We start from the raw sequence: 27534 nt of genomic DNA on the forward strand, positions 1-27534 counted from the left end.
AGAGCATGTACAAGTATTTACTCACCTGTGTTAAGCTGTGAATGCAATTAGGAGCAAATGAAAAATCGGCGCAAATGAAATAATGACAATTTTAAAAATTGGCGCAAACGTCATACGCCCGGAACATATTTACTAAGTTTCAAGTTGATTGGAATTCAACTTCATCAAAAACTACTTTGACCAAATACTTTAACCAACAGCTTTAACCTGAAGGGGTAAAGACGAATGGACGAAATGTGGGGCATAACACGACTGCTCATATATATTCCACTTCAATAAACATTGCAAGGAAAATGATCAATCTACCACGTGATCATTATTCTTACCTGCTACCCCGGCTGCTGCTCCACCAGAAACAAAATCTCTCTTGTCTCTGAAAATCAAAACTATTATAATAATTATTTATTATTGTCATTATTATTATTTGAAAATCAAATCATGCAAAATCGATTTAAATTACTTTTTTTTACAGGAAAAAACAAATCATTTAGACAGTCTAGACAATGAATTACATTGTAGATCTTGATACAAGTTTCAGAACTTTCTAATCAATAAAGATTTCCTTTAGAATGTACAAATTAACCTTTCTATGTTGTGATGTTACAATAATGTTTTAGGTTGGGTGAAGGTTTGCGCTTATATTACAACGTTTAAAACTGCAGCAGTTGTGTGCACCTGTCCTAAGTCGGGAACCTTATGTTTAGTGGTTGTCTTTACTTGGTGTGGTTCATCAGTGTTTCTCGTTTCTCGTTTTTTATATAGGTTTTCCCGTTTGAATTGTTTTACGCTAGTCATTTCTGAAGACCGTACTTTGACATATAATGGTTTACTTTTACAAATGATATCTCATAGATGGAGAATTTGCTCATTGGCACTCATACCACATCTCCTATATCTAGTAACAACATTGTAATAGATAAACATTTCGTTTACAATGAAATTTTACTGAAAATTAACCCAACTGCATGGTATGTCTATACCATGTTAAGCTATCTGGACCATGTGTTGCATTGTATGTAAAATTGAGAATGGAAATGGGGAATGTGCCAAAGAGACAACAACCCGACCATAGAAAAAAAACAACAGCAGAAGGTCACCAACAGGTCTACAATGTAGCGAGAAATTCCCGCACCCGGAGGCGTCCTTCAGCTGGCCCCTAAAAAAATATATACTAGCTCAGTGATAATGAACGCCATACTAATTTCCAAATTGTACACAAGAAACTAAAATTAAAATAATACAAGACTAACAAAGGCCAGAGGCTCCTGACTTGGGACAGGCATTTGTTCATTCGTATCTTATGATTTGGTTGTTGGTGGTTAATGTAGTATGTTGTAATGTCAAATATTTTCTTTTATCCTTTTCATGTGTTATTATAATGATTTTTTTTTTCTCGTCATTTATTATTATAATTGTTGAGGTCGTTTTGGGAAGTATTTTTTGATGAATGAAAAAAAGTGATGCTTATACTTACCGATCAGTTCTAAAGTAACTGTATGAGTTTATATTAACTCTTTTGAAAGCTATACTTTGGAACTGTAACGTAAAAGTGATGCTAATACTTACCGATCAGTTCTAAAGTAACTGTATGAGTATATATTAACTCTTTTGAAAGCTATACTTACCGATCAGTTCTAAAGTAACTGTATGAGTTTATGTTAACTCTTTTGAAAGCTATACTTACCGATCAGTTCTAAAGTAACTGTATGAGTATATGTTAACTCTTTTGAAAGCTATACTTACCGACCAGTTCTAAAGTAACTGTATTAGTTTATGTTAACTCTTTTGAAAGCTATACTTACCGATCAGTTCTAAAGTAACTGTATGAGTTTATGTTAACTCTTTTGAAAGCTATACTTACCGATCAGTTCTAAAGTAACTGTATGAGTTTATGTTAACTCTTTTGAAAGCTATACTTACCGATCAGTTCTAAAGTAACTGTATGAGTTTATGTTAACTCTTTTGAAAGCTATACTTACCGATCAGTTCTAAAGTAACTGTATGAGTTTATGTTAACTCTTTTGAATGCTATACTTACCGATCAGTTCTAAAGTAACTGTATGAGTTTATGTTAACTCTTTTGAAGGCTATACTTACCGATCAGTTCTAAAGTAACTGTATGAGTTTATATAAACTCTTTTGAAAGCTATACTTACCGATCAGTTCTAAAGTAACTGTATGAGTTTATGTTAACTCTTTTGAAAGCTATACTTACCGATCAGTTCTAAAGTAACTGTATGAGTTTATATTAACTCTTTTGAAAGCTATACTTACCGATCAGTTCTAAAGTAACTGTATGAGTTTATGTTAACTCTTTTGAAAGCTATACTTTGAAACTGAAACGTAAAAGCAAATAATTTGTTTGTATTCAAAAAAGTTCTTAAAGCAATAAGATATTTAAATTAGATTCAAAATGAGTAGATGGTTTCAAATCATAGTTCTTAATTTTTTGAACGCTTTTTGCATTGTTTTGTTCTATGCATCACTTTTACTTTTTTTTTTATTTCCCTTTAAATAACTGCAACAAATGGCAACCAATAAACAAACAAAGAACTAACCTCCAGTGTTTTTTCATTTGTATTAAGGATTGATTACGGAAAGTAAACTTCCTGTCCGCTTTTATACTTTGGCACTCATTTTGAAGTTTTAGTGATTGGTTTACGCGCTGTTTTTCAACTCTTTGCGTTGTATTGTCACTTGTTTAACAAGTTATCCTGTAATAAAACTGTATTATGATGTTAAATTGTATTTTGTTTTAATTTTGATTCGTAATCAAAATTGTTTTTTCGGGGCCTTTTATAGATGACTATGCGGTTTGGGCTTTGTTCATTGATAAAGGCCGTACGGTGACCTATAGTTGTTAATATCTGTGTCATTTTGGTCTCTTGTGGAGAGTGGTCTCATTGGCAATCATACCACATCTTCTTTTTTATATTTGTTTCCGATATTCGTATAATGTTCATGCTAAAACAGTATACTTAAGAATTTACCTGTGGTACTCCAGCACCAATTATAGCACCACTGTGAATCATAGGACCTTCTTTTCCAACAAATAACCCTGTCAATACAAAGTTGAAATAAATACGTGAACCATCAGTATTGATCATATTTTGTATATTGCAGATGAACAAATACAAATATGGAATTATAATAATATTACTGCAATATTGTTCACAAAACGAACCAATTGTGTCGGTTCACAATATAAAATATGTAGAGAGATATTATGGTTTGATTTTCAACGAGACAACTTTAGTTTGAAAACATATGATATATACAACGACACCACACACTCAACAATGAGCAAAACCAATACCGCAAAGTAAGATATAAAAGGCCCGGGTAAACCAAATGTGAATGTTTCATAAGATCGTATACATTCATTAATATCTTATATCAATATCGTTGAGGAAATTTTCAGAATTTTATACGTTTCCTTATCTGCGCAGTGTTGCCTATTCTAGACGATCCAGTATATACTAAATTTGATGCTCGCCTTTTTTGGGGTAAAATTAGTATAAGTTATTTTACTGTTATCAGGATTTTGACCTTGAGTTTAACTTACCCCCAGCCACACTAAACAGTACACCAATCGCTTTAGCAACCAAAGTTCTAAGTCTGCCAACATTTGGAATCTTTACACCGTTTAAATAACATTTGATTTCTGGTATTCCCGAACCAGCAGCAACTGGCTAGAAAACATTTAGAAATGTACAGAATCATTTACAGCAAATTCTCTTGAGTGTGTAAGTAAATTAAAGATAATAACTTGCTTGCTAGCTGAACCGTGAAATAATTTGTAGGTAAGATTTACTACCCTCCTCCTTTCGTAGTAGTCTAGTCATACAGACAGATAGATTAGCTATCTGTCGGACTAGTCTACTCTTAAAGGGTTCCAATAATGAATTTCAGCCAGAAACCTAGCTAACGAAAAAATATTACCTTTACCTACACACTCAAGGTATTTGCTGTAACTACTACATGTGGTATCTGATAAAACCTCAGTAAAAAACAAACCAAAGTGGCCCATCTTGCAACAAAAACACGATATAAGATGCAAATGGATATCTTTTTTTTTTTTTTAATTTTACAACTGTATATTTAGGATCCATGATCTGTAAAAAGGAGATATACATGGAACTTTGCAAGTCCATAATACTTTCTCAATCTTTACTGGTGACCCAGACACTACCATTACGAGACATTTGCATGTGTAAATAAATGAGTGAAATGAAACTAGTGTGCACTCACCTCAATAATAACTAATGAAGAGGCAATTATGCAAAATCCAACATTAAACAAAAGTAACCAAAGAAAGGAAACAACCAGACATCCATCATCCATACATTTGTATATAGCTGTGTATCTAAGGAAAATATTGCTTGTAATATTTTATTAAGGTGTGCGTTCGGGATTTGAAGGTAGAGGCGTGTGTATACGTTCATCGAGCGGTTAGAGGCAAGCATTTTTTTACGTTTAGTATACAAACTAGAGGCTCTCAAGAGCCTGTGTCGCTCACCTTGGTATATGTGCACATTAAACAATGGACACAGATACATTCATGACATAATTGTGTTTTGGTGATGGTGATGTGTTTGTAGATCTTACTTTACTGAACATTCTTGTTGCTACAATTATCTCTATCTATAATGAACTTGGCCCAGTATTACAGTGGAAAATATTTTCTAAAAATTTACAAAAATTTATGAAAAATGCTAAAAATTTACTATATAACACCTTAGGGGGTCAATTGACTATTTTGGTCAGGAAAACTTATTTGTAGATCTTGTTTGGCTGAACATTATTGCTGTTTACAGTTTATCTCTATCTATAATAAAATTCAATATAATAACAAACTAGAGGCTCTAAAGAGCCTGTGTCGCTCACCTTGGTCTATGTGAATATTAAACAATGGACACAGATGGATTCATGACAAAATTGTGTTTTGGTGATGGTGATGTGTTTGTAGATCTTACTTTACTAAACATTCTTGCTGCTTACAATTATCTCTATCTATAACAGTACTTTCTGTGGAACATGTTATTGAAAATCTTCAAATTTTAAGAAAATTGTTAAAAATTGACTATGAAGGGCAATAACTCCTTAGGGGGTCAATTGACTATTTTGGTTATAGTGACTTATTTTTAGTTCTTACTTTGCTGTACATTATTGCTGTTTACGGTTTATCTCTATCTATAATAATATTCAAGATAACAAAAAAACAGAAAAGTAAGATCTACAAAATTACCAATTCAGGGGCAGCAACCTAACAACCGATTATCCGATTCATCTGAAAATTCTAGGGCAGATAGATCGTGACCTGATAAACAATTTTACTTCCTGTCAGATTTGCTCTTAATGCTTTGGTTTTTGAGTTTTAAGCCAAAAACTGCATTTTACCCCCATGTTCTATTTTTAGCCATGGTGGCCATCTTGGTTTGTTGTCCGAGTTACCGGACACATTTTTTTTAACTAGATACCCCAATGATGATTATGGCCAAGTTAAATTTGGCCCAGTAGTTTCAGAGGAGAAGATTTTTCTAAAAGATTACTATGATTTACGAAAAATGGTTAAAAATTGACTATAAAGGGCAATAACTCCTAAAGTGGTCAACTGACCATTTTGGTCATGTTGACTTATTTGTAGATCTTACTTTTCTGAACATTATTGCTGTTCACAGTTTATCTCTATCTATAATAATATTCAAGATAATAACCAAAAACAGCAAAATTTCCTTAAAATTACCAATTCAGGGGCAGCAACCTAACAACGCGTTGTCCGATTCATCTGAAAATTTCAGGACAGATAAATCTTGACCTGATGAACAATTTTACCCGTCAGATTTGCTCTAAATGCTTTGGTTTTTGAGTTATATGCCAAAAACTGCATTTTACCCCTATGTTCTATTTTTAGCCATGGCGGCCATCTTGGTTGGTTGGCCGGGCCATCGTCCAAATTTTTAAACTAGATACCCCAATGGTGATTGTGGCCAAGTTTGGTTAAATTTGGCCCAGTAGTTTCAGAGGAGAAGATTTTTGTAAAAGTTAACGACGACGGACGACGGACGACGGACGACAGACGACGACGGACGACGAACGACGGGCGCCAAGTGATGAGAAAAGCTCTAGTGATGAGAAAACCTAACAACGGGTTGTCCGATCCATGTGAAAATATCAGGGCAGATAGATCTTGACCTGAAAGACAATTTAACCCTGTCAGATTTTCTCTAAATGCTTCGGTTTTTGAGTTATAAGCCAAAAACTGCATTTTACCCCTATGTTCTATATTTAGCCGTGGCAGCCATTTTGGTTAGATGGCCGGGTCACCGGACACATTTTTTATCAATTAAATACCCCAAAGATGATTGTGGCCAAGTTTTTAGCCATGGCGGCCATCTTGGTTTGTTGGCCGGGTCACGCCACACATTTTTAAACTAGATACCCCAAAGATGATTGTGGCCAAGTTTGGATTAATTTGGCCCAGTAGTTTCAGAGGAGAAGATTTGTGAAAATGATTTCTAAGATTTACGAAAAATGGTTAAAAATTGACTATAAAGGTCAATAACTCCTAAAGGGGTCAACTGACCATTTTTGTCATGTTGACTTATTTGTAAATCTAACTTTGCTGAACATAATTGCTGTTTACAGTTTATTTCTACCTATAATAATATTCAAGATAATAATAACCAAAAACAGCAAAAAATCCCTAAAATTACCAATTCAGGGGCAGCAACCCAACAACGGGTTGTCGGATTTATCTGCAAATTTGAGGGCAGAAAGATCTTGACCTGATAAACAATTTTAACCCATGTCAGATTTGCTCTAAATGCTTTTGTTTTTGAGTTATAAGCAAAAAAATGCATTTTACCCCTATGTTCTATTTTTAGCCATGGCGGCCATCTTGGTTGATTGGCCGAATCACGCCACACATTTTTTAAACAAGATACCCCAATGATGATTGTGGCCAAGTTTGGTTAAATTTGGCCCAGTAGTTTCAGAGGAGAAGATTTTTGTAAAAGTTAACGACGACGGACGACGGACGCCAAGTGATGGGAAAAGCTCACTTGGACCTTCGGGCCAGGTGAGCTAATAAAAAGGTGATATTTTTCTGATTTTGAGGAGGCATGCCCGCTTTGCCCCCGGCGGAATCCGTTCCTGATCTTTATTTTTATGAATTAAAACAGAGAAAGGTGAACATACAAATAAACGGTATACATCGTGTATGCTGATGTAATAGTAAGATTTTTGTTTGTATTGTACTCCAAAGTCTATACATTACAGATTTATGTAAAAGGATACAGCTTTCTACGGAGTTGTATTTCCACTTGGTCAACAGTTTTACAACATAATCAATAAATAATGCAACCTAAAATAATAAATATTATGAGTTATATAGAAATATATGTTTTTATTTAGGAACAAAAATATGTGTACTACGTATACATTTTCGGTTACAGTAAATCTTAGTATTTACCAAGGGCATAACTCGGCTGATTCCGTAACTTCATCTAATAGACGGAGATTAGCGGATTCACCCGAGGATTGCCGATAGTTAATTTACCATGAGCATAACAACAGGGGTTGTTTAACGAGTAGTACTACTTTTTATGATATTCGGGAGATACATGCATAGCAGGAGACGCTAACCCTGTCGACGTACCTATAATCATTTCGGTACCGATTATGGTACTCAGACTCAGAAATACATGATTTGGTGTTTCAAGAATAATTTTTTTCTCCGAGTACCGAGTAAAGATTTCTGACCGAAAACCCCGATCTCGCTCCTTTTGGGGTTCATGCGAGTCTATATAGTTTTTTTGCTACCTATACTTGTGTTCTTAATCGATTTATGACATTTAAACATAAAATAAGTATCTATAATACTAAAATTACAAGGTCCAATTTGTCAGCCGTCATCACGTAAAAACGACGAATCAAAGAATTCAACTTTATATATAACTAATATAGTACAAAGGTGTAGATTAAAAATTACACCACTCCAGGCCCTTTTGTTTTCCACGTTATTAATATTGCCAATAATTAAGAAGTTCCGGGTTGAGTCCGATACCGATACCAATAGTATATTCACCTGTTACCTATTACCTTATCTGTACGTTCCGCATCTAACAGGCGCACCACCAAACGGTGTAGTCAGGATTAATATGATATATACACGGGTCATAATCACAGGGTTGACACTACTAAATTGTCAAATTGTTACCTATTGTAGTATTTTAATCAGTAAGACTTTCTAAGATAACGATACGAATACTAAAAATCTGTGACTAAAAATAAGGCGTATAGGTACAGTTTTCAATTACAGTGAATCAAAGAATTCAACTTTATTTATAACTAATAAAGGACAATGCTGTTGATTTAAAAATACTCCATTCCAGGACCTTTTGTTTTCTAAATAATTAATATTACCAATAATTGATAAGTTCCAGTTCGACGGGTTCAAACAGAAAGATTTGATAGCAGAGAAAACTTTGTATCTTATAATCGGCATGACTTTATCAGATGACAATACTAATACTAAAATAAGGCTTGCGTATAGTTATATACTTTAATTCAGTCACGAACCCGTGAGATCACGGGTGTGTTCTAGTTTAGATAAAAAATACTCAATAATTTGGGTTCAGAATCAATCCTCAAGAATTTGCCTCTTTCGATTTTGATGCCTCCATGACGTGTAACATTTGAACATAACGTACATGTTTAATGTTTCATGGCTTTCGTGTTTTATACAATGTAGTTGCTGCAGTGACTTTTCAATTATCAAATAACATATGCACACTAAAATAAACTTACAAGTCCTGTGAATATTCCGACAAGTAACGTGACCGTCCATTGTATAAACTCTACTTTCCTCGCTGACTATAGAAATAGAAACATAAATATATAAATTTGAGAATGGAAATCGACAAATGGACGTCATACTAAACTCCAAAACATATAAATGAACTAGAGTTAAAGAAAAAAACAAAAGACTAACAAAGACCAGAAGCTCCTGGCTTGGAACAGGCACAATAATGCGGCGGCGTTAAACTTGTTTTGTCAGTTCCCATATTATTGGTTGTGTACAGATATATGAAGATGTGGTATGAGTGCCAATGAGACAACTTTCCATCCAAGTTACACTTTACCGAACAGCAAGCTATAAAGGGCCCCAACATGACTAAATCAAAACTATTCAAACAGGGAAACCAACGAGAACCACTTATGAACCACATCTACTTCTAAACTCATACAATAAATTACCTTCCATCATTACCGAACTGAACAAAGAAATAACACGACGGGTGTCGTATACCGTACAGGAAATTCTTACCCTTCCGGAGCACCTGTTTTCACTCCCGGTTTTTAGTGGAGTTCGTCTTGTTTCTTATTCATTATTTGTAACTGTTGATGAAAATGTCTTTTGGTTTTATAAGTCTTTGTTTACTCCTTGGTTTTGATTGTTATTGTCTTTAATAGCGATAAACATAATTATATTATCCATGAAAATATATATATAGCTGATGGCTGTATTACTTTCCGTTATTTTTATAACCATCCTTGATCTTTGATTGTAACTACTTTACATCAATATATTTTGATATATTAGTATAGCTGATGGCTATCCATTTTCTTTAACATTAAATGACCACTGTCCTTTGATGTTTTGTAGATACATGTAGTTGAAGTAATGGCAATCATACCACATCTCCTTATCTTTTTTTTTTTAAATCTTGTGCTTCGATCTGAATACACCCTTCAAATATTCTTTGTTCAACTGAGCTGCGTTCAATATCGTAGCATCTACGTAGTACTACGTAGATTTTGACTTTTGAACGTGTAGCTATAGACTAGTTGTTACATGAATATTGATAGTAGCTACGGAGCAGCTGCTACGATATTGAACTCAACCCTGGTTTAGCGTTTACCAGCTTTCTGGTATTAACAAATGATGTTCCAGAAAATCATTAAAGTGAAAATGCTCATTTTCAAATTATCTTTTAACGTTTGAAATTTTCATCAGAGGTTAATTTGGGATAAAGGTGAAATTTGACTTATGGTTTTGGTATTTTATTCTTTGTTAGGGTGGTACCTAACAATACAGGGAGAAAACTCTGTAAAATCAGCTAAACGTTTTAATTACGTTGTGTTGTAAAAGGAATATTAAGCTTCTCAGTGTTCAAAATTGGTGTTTGTCAAACTGCTATATAAACAGTGTAATTTTTATGATAAAACGGTTGGTTCAAAATTTTTGAAATTTTTATATTTTTGTTAAAGGGTCAAAGTAAATACTTTGACAAAATTTTATGAAAATAAAACGAGCCAAATTAATTATAGCAAAAGTGTTGTTGGGTACCACCTTAAACTGCATTTTCATTTCTGTGTATGTGTAAGTCTAGCTCCTAATGAATAAAACGAACTTGTAATTCAGTTTTAGAATTTCCAATGTTTTAGTGTCACAACTTCGATTGTGTATTTTAAGGTTCTTATAAATCTCTATATTGTATTGTATACATGCAACCGACGTACATTTTCCCCCTTTTTATGTCAGGAACATGAGATTCAGTGGATGTCGTTTGTTGTTGTGGTTCATAAGTTTTTGCGTTTTTATATAGATTAGACCGTTGTTTGAATGGTTTTATACTAGTCATTTTTGGGGCTCTTTTGGCTTGCTGTTCGGTGTAAGCCAAGACTCCGTTTTGAAGACCGAATTTTGACCTATAATGCTTTATTTTTTACAAATTGTGAATTAGATTGAGAGTTGGCTCACTGTCACTCTTATTACATCTTCTTATATCAATGTAACAAACGTATTAGTTTTCTTCAATTTCATGTATCATGTATAAGTCAAAGGCTTACCTGTCTGTCATGTAAACTGTCACAGTATTCCCCAAAAGGCTCATTATAACACTTGTCATAATTCAAACTCTAAAAATAAAGATATCAATGTTTTTAGGTAAAAACTGCGCATATAACATTTAAAGATACTGAATTAACCACTTTCATAACTGATTATGGAATTTCGGGAAAACAGGCAAAGAGAACAATCTAAATTATTCAAAATATTTTTGTAATGATATTGAAAATATATATTATGTTTCAAATAAATTGTCTTCCCAGGCAAAAGACTAGTTTGCAGAAGAAGAAAATGCAGGACGTCAATTTATGTATAAAAAGTCAGGATAAACTAACAAAAAATGCAAGACCGAATAGAGTGAAAAATAAAAAAAGGCAGGACAGTGATTACAGCAAAAAAAAAAAATGCAGGATAAAATGTTTCATCCTAGCCCCCCCTAAAAATTAAATGGTACCCCCTAATAACACCTAAATATTCAGTAAAATAATCTGACACAATTTACCTCATAATCTTTTCGAGGCAGTTCTCCGTTATTATGGAATCTGTTGACCACGTGACCACTTTCCTCCTGAAAATATTTGGATAAACCAAAGAAATTTCTTGTAATCAATAATAAAACAAAAAATATATCTATATCTATTATCAGAAGTCCATTACTAGACGTCTAGTAATGGACTTCTGCTATTATAGATTGTGTTTGTTTAACGTTCAGTGGTAAATATTTCTTGCATATTAAGGACGGGAACCGTTTTACTATTAATACAATAGATAAGTTCTGCAAAATTATTCGATCTCGATTAAGGGCGATAAATTTAGACTATCAAATGAAATAGAAGATGCTTGAAAGGGACAGAAATGTAGTCTTACAAAAAGAAAAGTCCCCACGTCCCGACTTTAATCATTGTTTTACTGTTGGCCGACGGAAGTCCATATCTTGATACCAAAGTACAGCTTGGGGTTTCCCCTAAAGTAAATCAGGCATTACTATAACATTACATAAACACAACAGCAGTATTTACTCAGCATCATGCTTGTTAATATCAAATACAAACGGCAAAGCATACATGTTGTATGCACTTATTTGATACTTATTTGCTTCGTAAACATTTCAAAAGGGGGCGTTTCTTAACAAAAATAAACAAATACATTACGTGATTTGCATATCTCTCAAGTTCAGCATCACTTGAACTTGGATGATTAACAAGCCCATGTGAATCTTCGTCTCCACGACAACAACACTTAAAATCCATTCGATCAATCACTTAACAATGTTAATTGTTGACATTATAATCTTCGGATATATTTTATCTTCATTCAAATGATAATTATCCGAACATGTTAAAATTATTAGAGTTATCTTTCGTTGTACAGTTATAAACGACATTAACAATGTCTGGAGATTAATATTTTCAGTTATATCTTTATTAACCAAAGTCATAACAACTATAGGCATACAACATATAAACTACACAAAGTATACATAGATAGCAGAATGTAGTGTGAAACATATTACAGCATGTTAGATCTCAACTTTTGTGCACGAAATATAAATTTATCCAAATTACATAATTCTCTAAGACTATTAGAACTCATTAATTGTATATATCTATACATACAATTGAGAAAGGAAATGGGGAATGTGTCAAAGCGACAACAACCCGACCATAGAGCAGACAACAGCAGAAGGCCACCAATGGGTCTTTAATGTAGCGAGAAACTCCCGCACCCGTAGGTGTCCTTCAGCTGGCCCCTTAAAAAATATGTATACTAGTACAGTGATAATGGATGTCATACTAAACTCCGAATTATACACAAGAAACTAAAATTAAAAATCACACAAGACTAACAAAGGCCAGAGGCTCCTGACTTGGGACAGGCGCAAAATTGCGGCGGGGTTAAACATGTTTATGAGATCTCAACCCTCCCCCTATACCTCTAGCCAATGTAGAAAAGTAAAAGTATAATAATACGCACATTTAAATTCAGTTCAAGAGAAGTCCGAGTCCGATGTCAGAAGATGTAACAAAAGAAAATAAATAAAATGACAATAATACATAAATAACATCAGACTACTAGCAGTTAACTGACATGCCAGCTCCAGACCTCAAATAAACTGATTGAAAGATTATGTCTTCATCATATAAATATCAGGTACAATCCCTCCCGTTAGGGGTTTAGTATCATACTATCATAAAATATATGAGAAGAACATAATCCGTGCTACAACTGTTTTTCAAATAAGTGTGTTTAGTTCCGATGCAAAGACCCTATAAGTGAATCAATATTAACGCTAAAATATGCAATCTTTAATGACCTGACAACAGTATCGTAACTATATCCCTTCTTAATAAGTCTGTTTAAAGGTTTTTGTAAGCTTTTGAGGTGAATACTGACATGTTTGTGCTTTGTAAAGAATATTACCATAAAAGATTGGATGTGAAATACCTGAACGTATAAGATGTCTGCATGTTGAGTTATATTTACGAATTATTTCCGTATACCGATGATAAAATTCAGTAAATGTTTTGACTAGTTTATGATATCGAAAACCCTGCTGTTATAATTTTTCAGTAATACATAAATTTCTCTCGCTAAAATCTAATACGTTGACGTTGTTACATACACGAGCGAATCGTACAATTTGAGATATATAAACACCATAAGATGGTGACAAGGGAACGTCACCATCTAAAAAAGTAAAAATGGATAATTAACGATAGGAAATGAAAAATCATCTCTTTTATCATAAATTTTTGTATTCAGCTTCCCGTTAATGATATAGATATCAAGATCGAGGAAAGAGCAGTGGTCATTGTTAGTATTAGCTTTATTTAAAGTTGGTTCAACAGGATAAATTTCTTTAGTATACATACTGAAGTCATCATTATTGAGAGCCAATATATCATCCAAATATCTAAAAGTATTGTTAAATTTTTGTATCAAATGTTGTTTCGATGAATCTTTGTTAATGTAAGTTATAAATTTTAATAATAAGTGGTGCACAGTTAGTCCCCATTGAAATTCCAATAACTTGATGATATACGGAATCTCCAAAGCGAACAAAGATTTTATCAAGTAAAAATTCAAGCGCATATATAGTATCAGAGCATGTCCAATTGACACAGTTCTTTTGTTTATTGCTACTAAAAAATGACCTAAAAGAGTTTGAACATATGTACTCGCATTCTGACTTTTTAAATGCCCATTTCATTAGGGATGTGAATTTTATAAAAGGTTTTCTCCAATAATATGGTTTTATAAAATAAGATCTGAGACCATGATAAGTAGGACATTTTAAAATAAAATGAAATGCATCTCATCTTCAATGTCATTTTTACAAAAACTACATAGTCTATTACTTCTTGAAATTGCAGAATAGCGTCCAAATTCTATAGCTATATCATGACTACTAAGTCTTATTGTGGTAATACATGTCTTATAAATAACTGGTATAGGTTTACATAAATAATATTGTAAACAAACGTTTTGAACCATATATCTATAACTTGTACATTTAACTAAATTATTCATATGGCTGTCAAATCTTGCTTCAGACAATCAAACAGGCGTTGTTTAATTATCAAGTAAAAAGTATACCAAATATCACCAAAACGTATACTAAGCAACTCATTTTTAATTAAAATACAACCAATTTGTCTTATTATTTGGACATTTTAGTAAATTATCATATAAAAAACAGCTACTAGTAACAGTTTCTCAAAATACAGTTTGTGGTACATAACAGCTTAAACCAGTATTTAAAAATTCGACATCTTCAGGTGTGCAATAATGGCAATCTACCTAGCTCATAGTACATCATGACATTACTAGAAAAGCAGTTCAACCCTTTGTGTTTGTAAATAAACAGTTCATCTACTTACATGTGACAAGACGACTAAACGTAAAGCAGCAAGTATCACAAACAAATCCAGAAGAGAAATCTACTAATATTAACTTCTGAAAAAAAGAAATTTGTGGCTACTGAATTCTTTGATAGAGTAAGATGATGCATGCATTCGGCAATCCTCGGTAGAATCCGCTACTCTCCTTCTAGATGAGGGTACGGAATCGGCCGAGTTGAGACGAATGATGATGCGTGTTGATGTTTCAGTCCAACGTGGATCTTCGAAAATTCAATGATCACGTATCCCTCTGAATTCGTGTCCTGAACATGAAATATTTTCCACTGGACCAATCAACCAATCTTTGATACGTTACAATGTATCCTTGTTTTGTTTTTACTTGTGTTTTTTTTTGTTATCTATTAGGGAGCTACCATTTGATTTTTATGGGGGGGGGGGGGCTTGGATGAAAAATGTTGTCCTGCATTATTTTTTTTAGCTGTAATCTCTGTCCTGCCTTTTTATTTTTCACTCTGTTCGGTCCTGCCTTTTTAAAAAAAAGTTTATCCTGACTTTTTTTTTTGCAAGTGTCTCATCCTGCTTTTTTTTTTTACTCAAACTTCTGTCCTGCCTATTTTTTTCAAATTTCATCCTAGCCCCCCCCCCCCCCCCCCCCCTAAAAATCAAATGGTAGCTCCCTTATGTCGTGTTTATAGAATAAAGTGTTTTCCTTTACTTCACTTTTTTTTTTATTGAAAATACAAACAACCACATTCTTAATTTGTAATTTGACAGGTGTAATCATAATGATGAATAATTCACTAGAAAAAAAATGCGAAAATTAAAACGCTTTATAACTTAAGTCGATAGGGAGACTTCGTATGAGGTTCTTATGTACGGACAGTCAACCTTAACCAATATTACATAAATTAAGAGGTCAATGATCGACGCAAACATAACAAAAATCCGTGGGTATTACCTTAGGGACATTCTTGTCATACCTGATTTTATTTTACTATAGGTTTGAAAACAAAGTTTTATTTAAATTATTGTTAAACTTTGATGGGTTTAAGCAGTACGTGTAGTCACTTTTCAGTATTCGATACCCTGAAGTGTTCCATTCGCAATTAAAATCTTTTATTGTGATGATCCTTTCTCCATTTTTGCATCACTTTGTTATAAAAATAAAATTGACATTAAACCTTGTTTTCAAGTTTAAAATTTTAACCTTTTCAATTTCAATTTTTTTACTTTAACTTGAAATAAGAACTTAGATAAATCGAATTTTCTATATTCAAAGTCGAAATTCTGAGTTTTCAAAAGTCGAAATTTTTAGCTTCAAAAAGTAGAAATTTTAAGATTTTAAAAGTCATAATTTCAAGATTTGAAACGTCAAAATGTTGAGTTTTAAAGATTTTCAATGTCAACATTTTAACTTTGGGAAAAAGTTCAATGATAATTTAATGTTTCTATATCCGTAATACGCTTTCGTACTGTACTTTGCAGTACCGGGATGTTTAATATGAAACGTAATGCACTCTGTTTTCATTTAGGAATCTTTGAATCCCCATTGGTGAAGGCATATTATAAAGTTTAGCTGCTGAACCTACTTTGCTTGCTCTCGTTTTTCGTTTACAAGCATATGCAAGTTCAGAGAGGGGAACACCAGCCTCGGCTGGAGTTTTAACTAACATCCAAGTGTTGACAATAGGTGACCAATTATTGTTTATACCATTCAGTCACCGACGACTCTCCATTGCAGATTAACTTTGGCCTAAATTCCCAGTTTAAAAATACAAAATCAGAATCATTCCTTATGTCTATAAGTATTGCTACTTTCTATTTATTGTTTCCAGTACTTTTTCTCAGCCTTCTTTACTTCGTAATAAAGCTGGCTTGAGGCCATAGCCTGTTTGAATAGCGGCTAAGAAATGGTTGAATACATCGACCATCAATGTGTTTCAAAACTAATATATACATGTACATAGCATTTTTAGAACCACAGTTTTCTTATGCCACTTACGCATTTCTAAATGAGTCTAGAAATATACAGAAGTAGTCGATATTTACTTTTTGCAGGATTAGTCAATTGGTTTAATCATAATACGTTTAAAAAGATTCCATTAATCCCATTACATAAAAAAAATATATCTCCGTGGATGCAAATGCTTCAACTGCAGGTCGAACAATGGCATTTAAAGAATTTGTTAAACATATGTCCGATATTAGTGTCGGGCATATAATGAATTCCCTGGTTTCTGCAGTGTAGTAGTTTTTGTTTGTCAATCCTTTGTTTCTTTAGTGACTTTACAGAGAGTTTTTTTTAATATAACCTTGTTAGCTACTCGACGCAGAACTCGTTGCAGGATTTAAGATTTTCTTTATTCCCTAATTCTTTGTTCCTTTGTTACTGCTTCACAATTGTGAACTTTCCATTTCTATATATGTAGCAATATTCCAGCAGCCGGAGTATATATATCATATCATCTCCCAATTGATATGATATTCTCGGATTTGTATTTCCTATCATGATTTCTTTGATAGGAGGTTGCTGCTTAAAAGGAAGCTTTTAAACCAAGGTTCCAAATGGTGAAGTTGAAGTCATACCTTCATAAATTGTACAGACGCCATCACGAATGATTGACCGTTATGGAATATCCGTTCCACATACGATATCGGATATGTTGCTTAAGTCACAACTACAATCCTGATCCCTTATGAAGAATGTGACCTACCGAATTATACTATTTTCGGGTTTGTTATAAAATAAGCAACAGTCTTTAGTTTTTAGGTGGTCGTCCACTAAAAAACAAAGTTTGGATTTACTACATTATTGAAAAAGTTGATACACAACAAAAAAATGTATTTAGTGTCACAAAGTTGTAAATAATTGACGTCATTGTTGAAACATTTTTTCTTATTTAAAAAAATATCCAACATTATCAACAAGACGGTTACAGGTTAGCTACCTGAAAAAACATTTCAGATTATATAAATTATCACAAATGTCTAGCTTTTTTTCAGAAACGCTTTATATACTGTACACTATGTTTCGTATTGTCACAGAAAATCAAATAACTTTATATCAATTATCATCCAGCCTTTTTCATAAATTTGGTAATTTAAAGACAAATTATAAAATACTTTTTTTTTTATCTTTACCTATTGTTATAATATATACTTTTCACATAGGTATATATTTTAGTCATGTATATAAATATTTATCTGAACTGGCCAGCTGTCGTCCCGAGCAGTGAACTCTGAAAATAAATCTCAGTAAAGCATACCCATTTGTGTATCATAAAACAGATTTATAAATTTTGTATATATGGCCTGTAAGCTATTTGTGTTGGCAAGAATTCAAACTTACAATCTCGCTTAAATGTCTAGTATTTACTTTTCCCATAAGTAAATTTAGATAAAGCGGACTTCAGTTTTATGTCTGACACGAGTTCACCCAATCTGAAATTTTAATCTTTTGGGAAAATATCACCTCACATATATTCTGATAGATTTAATATTCTAATGAAAGAAATGGGATTTATAGAATGGCTATTTACTGATATACCGTATGACTTATGTACATAGTTTTCATGGCCGTATACCTTTGTGGGTATAGAATGAAAAATGCCTTTCCGTCGTTTTAATGCGAAATTTCTGCGGTTTTTATGGTAAGGGATAATAAGATATATATACATATCATATTAAGATAGCAGCGAGTCTACGTCTACATTTTAAATTAAGCTTCATAAAATATATTAAATCTCTTCTCTCCATTGTGAATAAGTGTCAGTGACGATCGTTCATTTTATTACAAGTTTCACTTTAAAACTTGAGCAATTGAAAGTTTCTATTACTTAAAAAAGTATACTTTTATACGACGCTTAACTCGTTGATTTATCATTGTTTCTAAAGTAAAATTATATCGCATGGCTAATATAATAGGTAATGAAAGTAAAGGGTGGATTTTCTTTCAACCGGGGTGAAACAAGTCTGAACTACAATTGCTTTTCTCCACGTCATTTGAACTCCGGTGGATAGTTGTCTCATTCAAGCAATCGTACCACGTCTTCTTATTTCTATAGACAACAGTCCAGTGCAACAATCCATTAAAAGAGGCGTCAATAGAGTTCTTGAACATGAAGAGAGTGTCATTCTCTTGCCAAACGTGACAGAGACTAAAGCCAACATTTAGAATGTTATATTGCATACGTGATGGCATTGTCCGAAATCAAAAGTATGTTTTAGAATAGCAGTCTTATAAATCCAGGTAACAATATTTCAATTCCACATCTACCGTATGATATCTGTCTCAAAGAAAATACGGATCAACTTCAATGTGACATCAACCTAACGACAAAAGTCATCTAATTGGCAATATGAAGTTAAAAACCTTAAAGAATATGGAGTATCCATTCATGTAACCAAATCAGTTCATATATAATAAAGTCCTTCACTTCCATTTATTTCTCTGGTTCAAGTGTTCCTGATGATGGTAAAGTCAGAAAAGCGCTACTGATGATGGTAAAGTCATAAGAGCGCCTCTGACGCACTACACTTATAATCATTCGTCACAACTCGGCTGATTCCGTATCTTCATCTGGGTAGCGGTTTCATCCGATGATTGCCGATTGTCATAGACTGTTATTTTCATATATAGAGTATCTAACAATAGACAGATGTCATCACAATTTGTCAAGCTGTATATATTGGGTAACTTCATGCACAGTTCTGCTATATTTCCAATGTTAATGTGTCCCCCTTTTTTTTACAAAAGAAATTGTTCTCCTCAAACTGATTAGCACAACATAAAAGCTAATGCATAAAAATGGTGCATATTATATAACTGTTGGCTGACTGAATATTGCATGTTTTTAGAAACATAAAATAAGTAATTTATACATCTTCAAACAAATATAAAATTTTCAATCACTTCAACATGCATTGTCTAAATAACATGTCACAACGTATTTTTTTGATTTGTATGCACTGCACACATTTTCACGAAGTAATTTCTTGACCCGTCATGTCTTGATGAACTTATAAGTAGCTGTAAAGTTTATGATATCGTTCTTATTATGACGATTTTGTATATGAATATACATATGACATATTATCTGCCCTTTGACAGTTTAATGATTATTACACGGGTCAAATGCAGGCTTTCTGTCGTCAATTGTCAAATTCTTCAGACATAATATTTTAGTAGATCAAGAAACTAAACATCTAACTATTATTTAAACTAATATTTGCTCAATAAAAACTCTCCTTTTTGTCAGCGTTTGACACCAAGGGCCTGTTACTTGAGACTTCAAGCTTAAACATATACGAGTTCACTTTTTTATTTATTTATCTTGAAATTTTGAAATCTTTAAAAAATCTTTTTTTTTAAATAGCAAGTGTTGATAGCAAGGATTTTTATTTTACAGAAGTCCTACTACTTAAAAATCACCAGTAAATTCGCATGATTTTTTAATTATATATTGGTATTGACATCACGGTAAAATTTCCGGTATGATATCTATTTCAGTTTTATGAATATACATTTTCATAATACGTCATGAAACATGCACCCGTAAATAATTGACATGTTATATAAACATCTAAAAAAAATGAGGAAATGACTAACAATTCTAAAGAAGAAAAGACTGAAAAAAACTATTTTTATTTGGATGAAAAGATCTCGTTTCTTTTGGAACAATTCCAAATTTCATATTTAACATTAGGCCACACTCAATTTAAAGCGTATTATATATCTATCATTTAAGTTTGAATGGAGTTTCTTGATTGAAATCTCAGAGACGTGAAATTACACAAATATCTTTTTGTTACATTTTGACATCCCGTAAGCAAAATTACATGTATAGCTATTTTATGTGTATAACAATTACTTGTTGACTTTATCAAACTTTAAATCAAAACCTTATCTGGAAAGATCTATGTAATAAAAAACTTCCTATAAGATATTGATAAATTTGACCAAGAAATAACATGTCAAAGAACTTATTCATCGAATATCCTCGGGCATCTTTAGTAAATGACGTGATTTTCCACTTTCCGAAACGACTGTTTTCTTATATCAGGATCGGGCTTGCACGCGACCCCTTCAGTGATTGGTCAATATAACTGTCAGATTTTATTTGGACTCGTGACCCAGTCGTGTATATCAAAATTTTCTTTTCCCCGATTATCCACGTAATACATTATTCGCGTGCCAGGATTTAATCACATACTTTTACTTACCTTTAATATATGTAAACGTACACGTATGTGAGAAATAAAAGATTGCACTGAAAACTAATTTTGTTGTGTTGATTTCTAATGGCACCAACTGATGAGGATAAACGTAAAATTACAGAGGGGTCGACCCCTGACCGACCTAAGAAAAGAGTAAGTCTTTAATTATTCAACGAAATGTACATATATATGAATTTTAATTAAAACATTCAAATAAATAAAAACAAAAATGAAAATGTATATGAAATTATATTATTCTGTTTCAATTTCTCGGTATTTTAAGATTTATTAAAAATGAAAAGTGTCAAGTTACGTTAAATAGTGTTGTGAAAATATGTTGATTGTGATAAATACTAAGTGCCATTGAACTACACATACATACATATATACTATACATTTACTGTCACCCATATTAAGGCCTACTATAAGTCGACTACCTCAAGTGTAACTCTAGATTTCAGTTGTATCCGTCGGATGTCCGCAGTGCTCGCAACCCATTATATCATGGATACGAAAAGGGTAACAGAAGTTCAGGGTTCGGTTCGAAAAACAATTCTGACTAAATTTTTTTACAAATTTTCCTTTATTCGCCCGTTTTTTGTGGTTAATTTGTTCAGTATTTTATTGTTTGCAATTTTTTTTTTAATTAGTCTCTTTTTTTTGGTAACAATTGTAAAAAAAAATGTAAAATTTGTTCTTGTCCTGTCATAGTTGAAATGAATGACCGGAGAAATATTTCTATACCTATTTTGTTTTCAATACTATATGAAGGGATTGTTAATTCATAAAAGGAAATAATTCATGTAATTAGGTACAATAATGTCACTTTGTATAACCGTTAACATTTTGACATTGATGAATTTAAGACACGCTACAACACTAAGGATCTATTGAAAATTTCTGTAATTTCCAATGTGTAATTTATTAAAAATTTGAAAAATTGTACACAATTGTATTTCAATTGTTTCCGTATTTAAACTTTCTTAATACATTTTTTCTTCTCAAAACACCTGTGTATAGTTGAATCACTGTTTATAAAAAAGATTTTAATTTGATATGATATCGCACGTGGAAGTACAAATACTTTTTACTTTAATCTTCCGTGTTCTATTGGAATTATAATTTTTCCTTTTTGGTCACGGAAACCCAGATAGGCCATTTTCAGTCCTTCAACTTTTTGTATTGAAGACCTAAATAAATTAAATATTAATCTTTGATAAAATTTGTTAACAATATTAATAATGTCCTGAACATGCATGAAATATTTGCCACTGGACGTTAAGCAACGAACAATCATACGTATGTGAATTTCATATTCATTTAGGATCCTTTCTATCTGCTCCTATACATTACTATGTGCATTAACTATGACATACACAATGGAGTTAAAATGTAAAACAAAAGAACTATAAGTTTGACATCTTTGCATTTCAGGTGAATAAACCTCTGATTGAGAAGCGTAGACGAGAGAGAATAAACGAGTGTTTAAATCAACTCCAAACTCTCATAGCTCAGCTAGATAAAGATAAATATAAGGTATGAATCCTTGTTGAATGTTTATATATAAGGAGAATGTGATATGAGCTATCGTCTACAGAGCTAAAATCATTTTGATACCAGACTTAGGCTACTACTACATTTAACTGCTTATAATTTTGATACGGAATAGACACATAACTCCCTTTTGTAGATTTTCATATATATATTTGGGTCTGTTTTACCATTTACCCCTTTTCCCCCAATTTTTTTTTTTAAATAATGGGGAACATTTTACTCTCCAAAAAATACTACTACATTTAACTGCTTATAATTTTGATACGGAATAGACACATAACTCCCTTTTGTAGATTTTCATATATATATTTGGGTCTGTTTTACCATTTACCCCTTTTCCCCTATTTTTTTTTTAAATAATGGGGAATATTTTACTCTCCAAAAAAATGAAGATAGTTAAGACCTTTCTGTGAATTCACATTGACGTGTTGTCGATTAGATTTATGGGTAGAGTCCTAGTACGTGTCATGACGTCATTAAGATTTGCATAAAAATATCAGCATCATTGGTCAATCGTAAAAACACTCAGTGGCGGATCCAGAACTTTTTATAAAAAGGCCCCCTGACTGCCATATAGGAAGCGCGCTTCAGTCATGCTTTAGTGAATCATAATATAATCAACCAAATGTTTCCCTCGAAAAAAAGGGGTGACGGGAGGGACTCAGCCCCCGTGGATTCGCCTATGACACTATAGAAAAGCGTTATAAGTTTATATCCGGAGAATAGAACCGATGCGGATTGTGTACATTACCTATGAATTCTACCAAGAATGTTTACGAAATCACTCAATTTATACACCATTTTAATATTACAGATTTGTATTATTCAAATAATCTACAACCACACGAAAAGGAATAAAAAAGGAAAAAGTTTACACATATAACACTTAAGAAAAAAAGACTAAAACACAGCATTAATCAAGTTAAAACGTATGAAATTACCTCAGAAAATTGTTATGCATTGTTTGACAACTTTATTGAGAATAACTTTAAAATTAAACAAAAACTTCAAAGAAAAGTATTAAAGGCATTACACCAAGTATATATTCATCAAAAGATTTAAGATTTTATTGTCACCAGGTGCAACTATCGACATTACTAGTAAGATTATGTCTTTTTTAGACAAGGAAAAATACATTTACTTTTATCGAACTGCCGTAAAACGTTCAAGGTTGCGTTTTAAAAGAATTGTAAAACAAATCGTAAATAAGTTAAGAGAAATTAAACCATTGAGATATCTTAAAAGATTGAAATTTCATTGATGTCCGTTTATTGTCGTTTTTAAATTGACACGTTGAATTAAGGATGAAAAATCGAATTCATATTTGAAATAAATATGTCGTGTTGTACCCACTCATAAATTAAATCGTAAAGCATGTGCGTGCATGTTATCCATTCTGTACCTGCGCATTGAATGATTTTGATGTATAAAGCTTATACAAATTAAGTCTTGTCACATAAGAGAGACGTCCGAATGACACACGAACGTCGGAATGTTGGGTCTATGGTTATTTATGGACACATCACAGAACGCGCCGCATCAAACTTTTGTTGTACATGTTGCTGAGAAATAAAGATATTAGTATGTAAATCTACTTACATGAATAATTTCTTTGTATTTGTATAATGAAGTACAGACAAATAACAAATAGTTTCATGATAAGGCACGAAAAAATTTTAATGCAGGAAAAGGTGATTTACGATTTGCCGACAAGAATAATCCACGCTATCATTATACAGTTGATTAGTTTAAGCACCTTTTACGTTTTAGATGTTTTAAAATGACTTCCTTTGTTAAATATGAAATCTTTTCAACTGTCTACTCTCAATTTTTATCTAAAATGACATTTTCAATGGTAACATCATTTGTTGAGATGAAATTAGCTAAATTTATGAAATTTGAGAGAAATTATGCTTGTCGTGCTGCCTGTTTGTGTACTTTGTAATGGTTCTTAAAAAATCTAGCGCAGAATATGTACTAAGTGTGATATTACTTTGACTGCAGTCTTTTTGTCAACTGTATTTCTATAAGAACCGTGTTATATAGTAAGGGAAATCTGTCAGGGGAGGGAGGGGCAAAGGGGAAATTTAACTAGCATCCCTTTTTTGGCTTATTGTATAAACACTTTTTATGTGTTTTTAGCTCACCTTTCCAAAAGGAAATGTGAGCTTTTGCCATCACTTGGCGTCCGTCGTCGTCCGTCCGTCGTAAACTATTTCAAAGATGTTCTCTTCTGAAACTACTGAACCAATTCAAACCAAACTTCATCTGATTGATTCCTATGGTATCTAGAACAAAGTTTGTGTTTTAATTCCCATTTCATCAAAAAACATGGCCGCCATGGCTAAAAATAGAACATAGGGGTAAAATGCAGTTTTTAGCTTATAACTCAAAAACCAGGTTTGCTGCCCCTGAATTAGTAATTTTAAGGAAATTTTGCTGTTTTTGGTTATTATCATGAATATTATTATAGATAGAGATAAACTGTAAACAGCAAAAATGTTCAACAAAGTAAGATTTACAAATAAGTCAACATGACCGAAATGGTCAGTTGACCCCTTTAGGAGTTATGGCCCTTTATAGTCAATTTTTAACCATTTTCCGTAAATCTTAGTTATCTTTTACAAAAATCTTCTCCTCTGAAACTACTTGGCCAAATTTAACCAAACATGGCCAAAATCATTATTAGGGTATCTAGTTTAAAAATTGTGTCTGGTGACCCGGCTTACCAACCAAGATGGCCGCCATGGCTAAAAATAGAACATAGGGGTAAAATGCAGTTTTTAGCTTATAACTAAAAAACCAAAGCATTTACAGCAAATCTGACATGGGGGTAAAATTGTTTATCAGGTCAAGAACTATCTGTCCTGAAATTTTCAGATGAATCGGACAACCCGTTGTTGGGTTGCCGCCCCTGAATTTGGTAATTTTAAGGAAATTTTGCTGTTTTTGGTTATTATCTTGAATATTATTATAGATGAAGATAAACTGTAAACAGCAATAATTTAATGCTTGGAGTATACAATGTTTTTTTTATACTTTCATCATAAATTATATTATGAACACGAGACATAGGAGACATTTCAGTGTGTCCACTCTTGTTTTTGCTTTTGAAGAAGATATGACAGAATCGAAGAACCATTTATATAAATTGAAAACCCAAAATAATCATTCATGGAAGATTTAAGCAAAAAATTTAAGGTGAGCGATTCAGGCTCTTGAGAGCCTCTTGTTTTATATCACTCGTCCAGAAAATGTATTAAAGTCATGAAATATTTGCCACTGTACGGTAAAGCAAACGACTATCATGTTTTTATGTGAAATGGAAACAATTTTTGCTAATATGTACGAACACATTGAATACGGATATACAACCAGAAACCCAAAATGCAGCTCTTTTGTAGAAATACAACTGAATGTTGAAGAATTTCTTGATGAGGGTCTATCCACGAGAGTCACAGTCTTTACGTTAGATGCATTTATAAAATACATAGTCATTTTCAGTGTTGAAAACTAATGTACACATTTCTGGTAGTGCTTATGAACAAATCGTTGCATTTACTATAAATTTTAAAGAAATCACAAAATTGCCGATATAACAGTTGTTTCGATCCGACTCATCAAAGCAACTCCTTGTCCAAATCATTTAGCAGTACAATCTCTACGACTTTATTAAACTTACTATGTTATAACCAGGTTGGATTAAACATGTACGACAACGCATTTCATATTCTGGGGCTAAGGCGTTTATGATTGAATAACATAGGTATGTTGCATGTACACTTATTTGTGCATTTGTTACATGTACACGAAATTGTATGTATGTGTATGGTTGATTCCCTTATATCAATAAGAGAAAAGCCAGTATTACAAAATTTGTCGGTTTTCGAATAGAAACTTGTCTTCGAAAAAAAATACTTAATTGAATACGAATGTGTTGAATCAGTTAAACGATTACATCAATATCGCCGTACCTATATACGTCTGAACTTTAAAAATACTAAGATAAATGAAAACCACGTTTTTTACTAAATGATACTGATATATCCTAGAGGAGATGCACCTTTGACTTTTCTTTGATGTACAATACCTGCCAGGTAAACCAAGGTTTACATTAACGTTTTTGATCTTAGACCTAACAATCAACGTTACTTCCGAATTTTGTTTTAACTTTTCAAGCATGCGTACATGCGTGTCTGATGTATCATGGTGTTCGATAAGGTAAAACAATGGTGTATTGAATGAATATAGGGCAATCCCTCGTCTCGCTCGATTGAAAAGAACGGAAACTTTAGTATATAATGTGACAGCAATCAAATACGACGATATATCGAAAGCGTAAAAAAAGGGGGTCCATCCCCCGGACACATCCTTTCCCTTGGATCAGCCACTGTTTAAGACAATAGGACTGCAACCGAATACGACGATATATCGAGAGTGTGGAAAAAAAGGGGGTTCCATTCCCGAACCCCCCTTTTTACCCTATTTCTGCCACTGTTTGAGATACCAAGTCAGCAACCGAATACGACGTTATAGCAAATAGTGTATTGAATCTGAATGAAAGGGAAATGTGTGGTATGTTCGGAATCATTGACAGCAACCCAATACGAAGTTATAGTTTCCATTGTTTCTATGTTATTTAAAACAAAAGATGTAGAAATCTAGTAATAAAAATACCCTACATGACAAAATATAAAACAATTTAAACAAGAGGCTCTCAAGAGCTGAATCGCTCACCTTAAATTTTTTGCTTAAATCTTCCATGAATGATTATTTTGGGTTTTCAATTTATATAAATGGTTCTTCGATTCTGTCATATCTTCTTCAAAAGCAAAAACAAGAGTGGACACACTGAAATGTCTCGTTTGTCTCGTGTTCATAATATAATTTATGATGAAAGTATAAAAAAACATTGTATACCCCAAGCATTACATTATTGCTGTTTACAGTTTATCTGCATCTATAATAATATTCAAGATAATAACCAAAAACAGCAAAATTTCCTTAAAATTACCTAATTCAGGGGCGGCATCCCAACAACGGGTT

At 32.7% G+C, this 27534-nt stretch overlaps 2 protein-coding genes across 3 annotated transcripts in view; one reads left to right on the forward strand and one right to left on the reverse strand.

Annotated features, from left to right (window-relative positions):
* LOC139502292 (H(+)/Cl(-) exchange transporter 6-like) overlaps positions 1-12186 on the reverse strand; it is a 67627-nt gene extending 55441 nt beyond the window's left edge. The window contains exons 1-10 of one of the 2 annotated variants that reach the window (XM_071291723.1): positions 12007-12186; positions 11358-11423; positions 10858-10926; positions 8812-8877; positions 7300-7366; positions 4252-4358; positions 3566-3692; positions 2991-3058; positions 2275-2336; positions 327-373 (exon numbers count right to left, since the gene is read on the reverse strand). In XM_071291723.1, coding sequence (XP_071147824.1) covers positions 327-373; positions 2275-2336; positions 2991-3058; positions 3566-3692; positions 4252-4358; positions 7300-7366; positions 8812-8877; positions 10858-10926; positions 11358-11423; positions 12007-12105 — 778 coding nt within the window. In that variant the 5' untranslated portion in view covers positions 12106-12186. Of the gene's footprint in view, positions 1-326; positions 374-2274; positions 2337-2990; positions 3059-3565; positions 3693-4247; positions 4359-7299; positions 7367-8811; positions 8878-10857; positions 10927-11357; positions 11424-12006 lie in introns of both variants that reach the window. The other variant, XM_071291724.1, reaches the window with a different exon arrangement.
* An 8457-nt stretch (positions 12187-20643) lies between these two features.
* On the forward strand, positions 20644-22470 carry LOC139502293 (enhancer of split m7 protein-like; the record flags this gene model as incomplete). The annotated part of the gene is given in 2 exon segments (XM_071291725.1): positions 20644-21087; positions 22369-22470. Coding segments are annotated over 2 exon segments (171 nt in total), but the record flags the coding sequence as incomplete, so codon positions are not given.
* Between the last annotated feature and the right edge of the window lie 5064 nt (positions 22471-27534).

This window comes from Mytilus edulis, chromosome 13 (assembly GCF_963676685.1).
Source record: "Mytilus edulis chromosome 13, xbMytEdul2.2, whole genome shotgun sequence".
Lineage (NCBI taxonomy): Eukaryota > Metazoa > Mollusca > Bivalvia > Mytilida > Mytilidae > Mytilus > Mytilus edulis.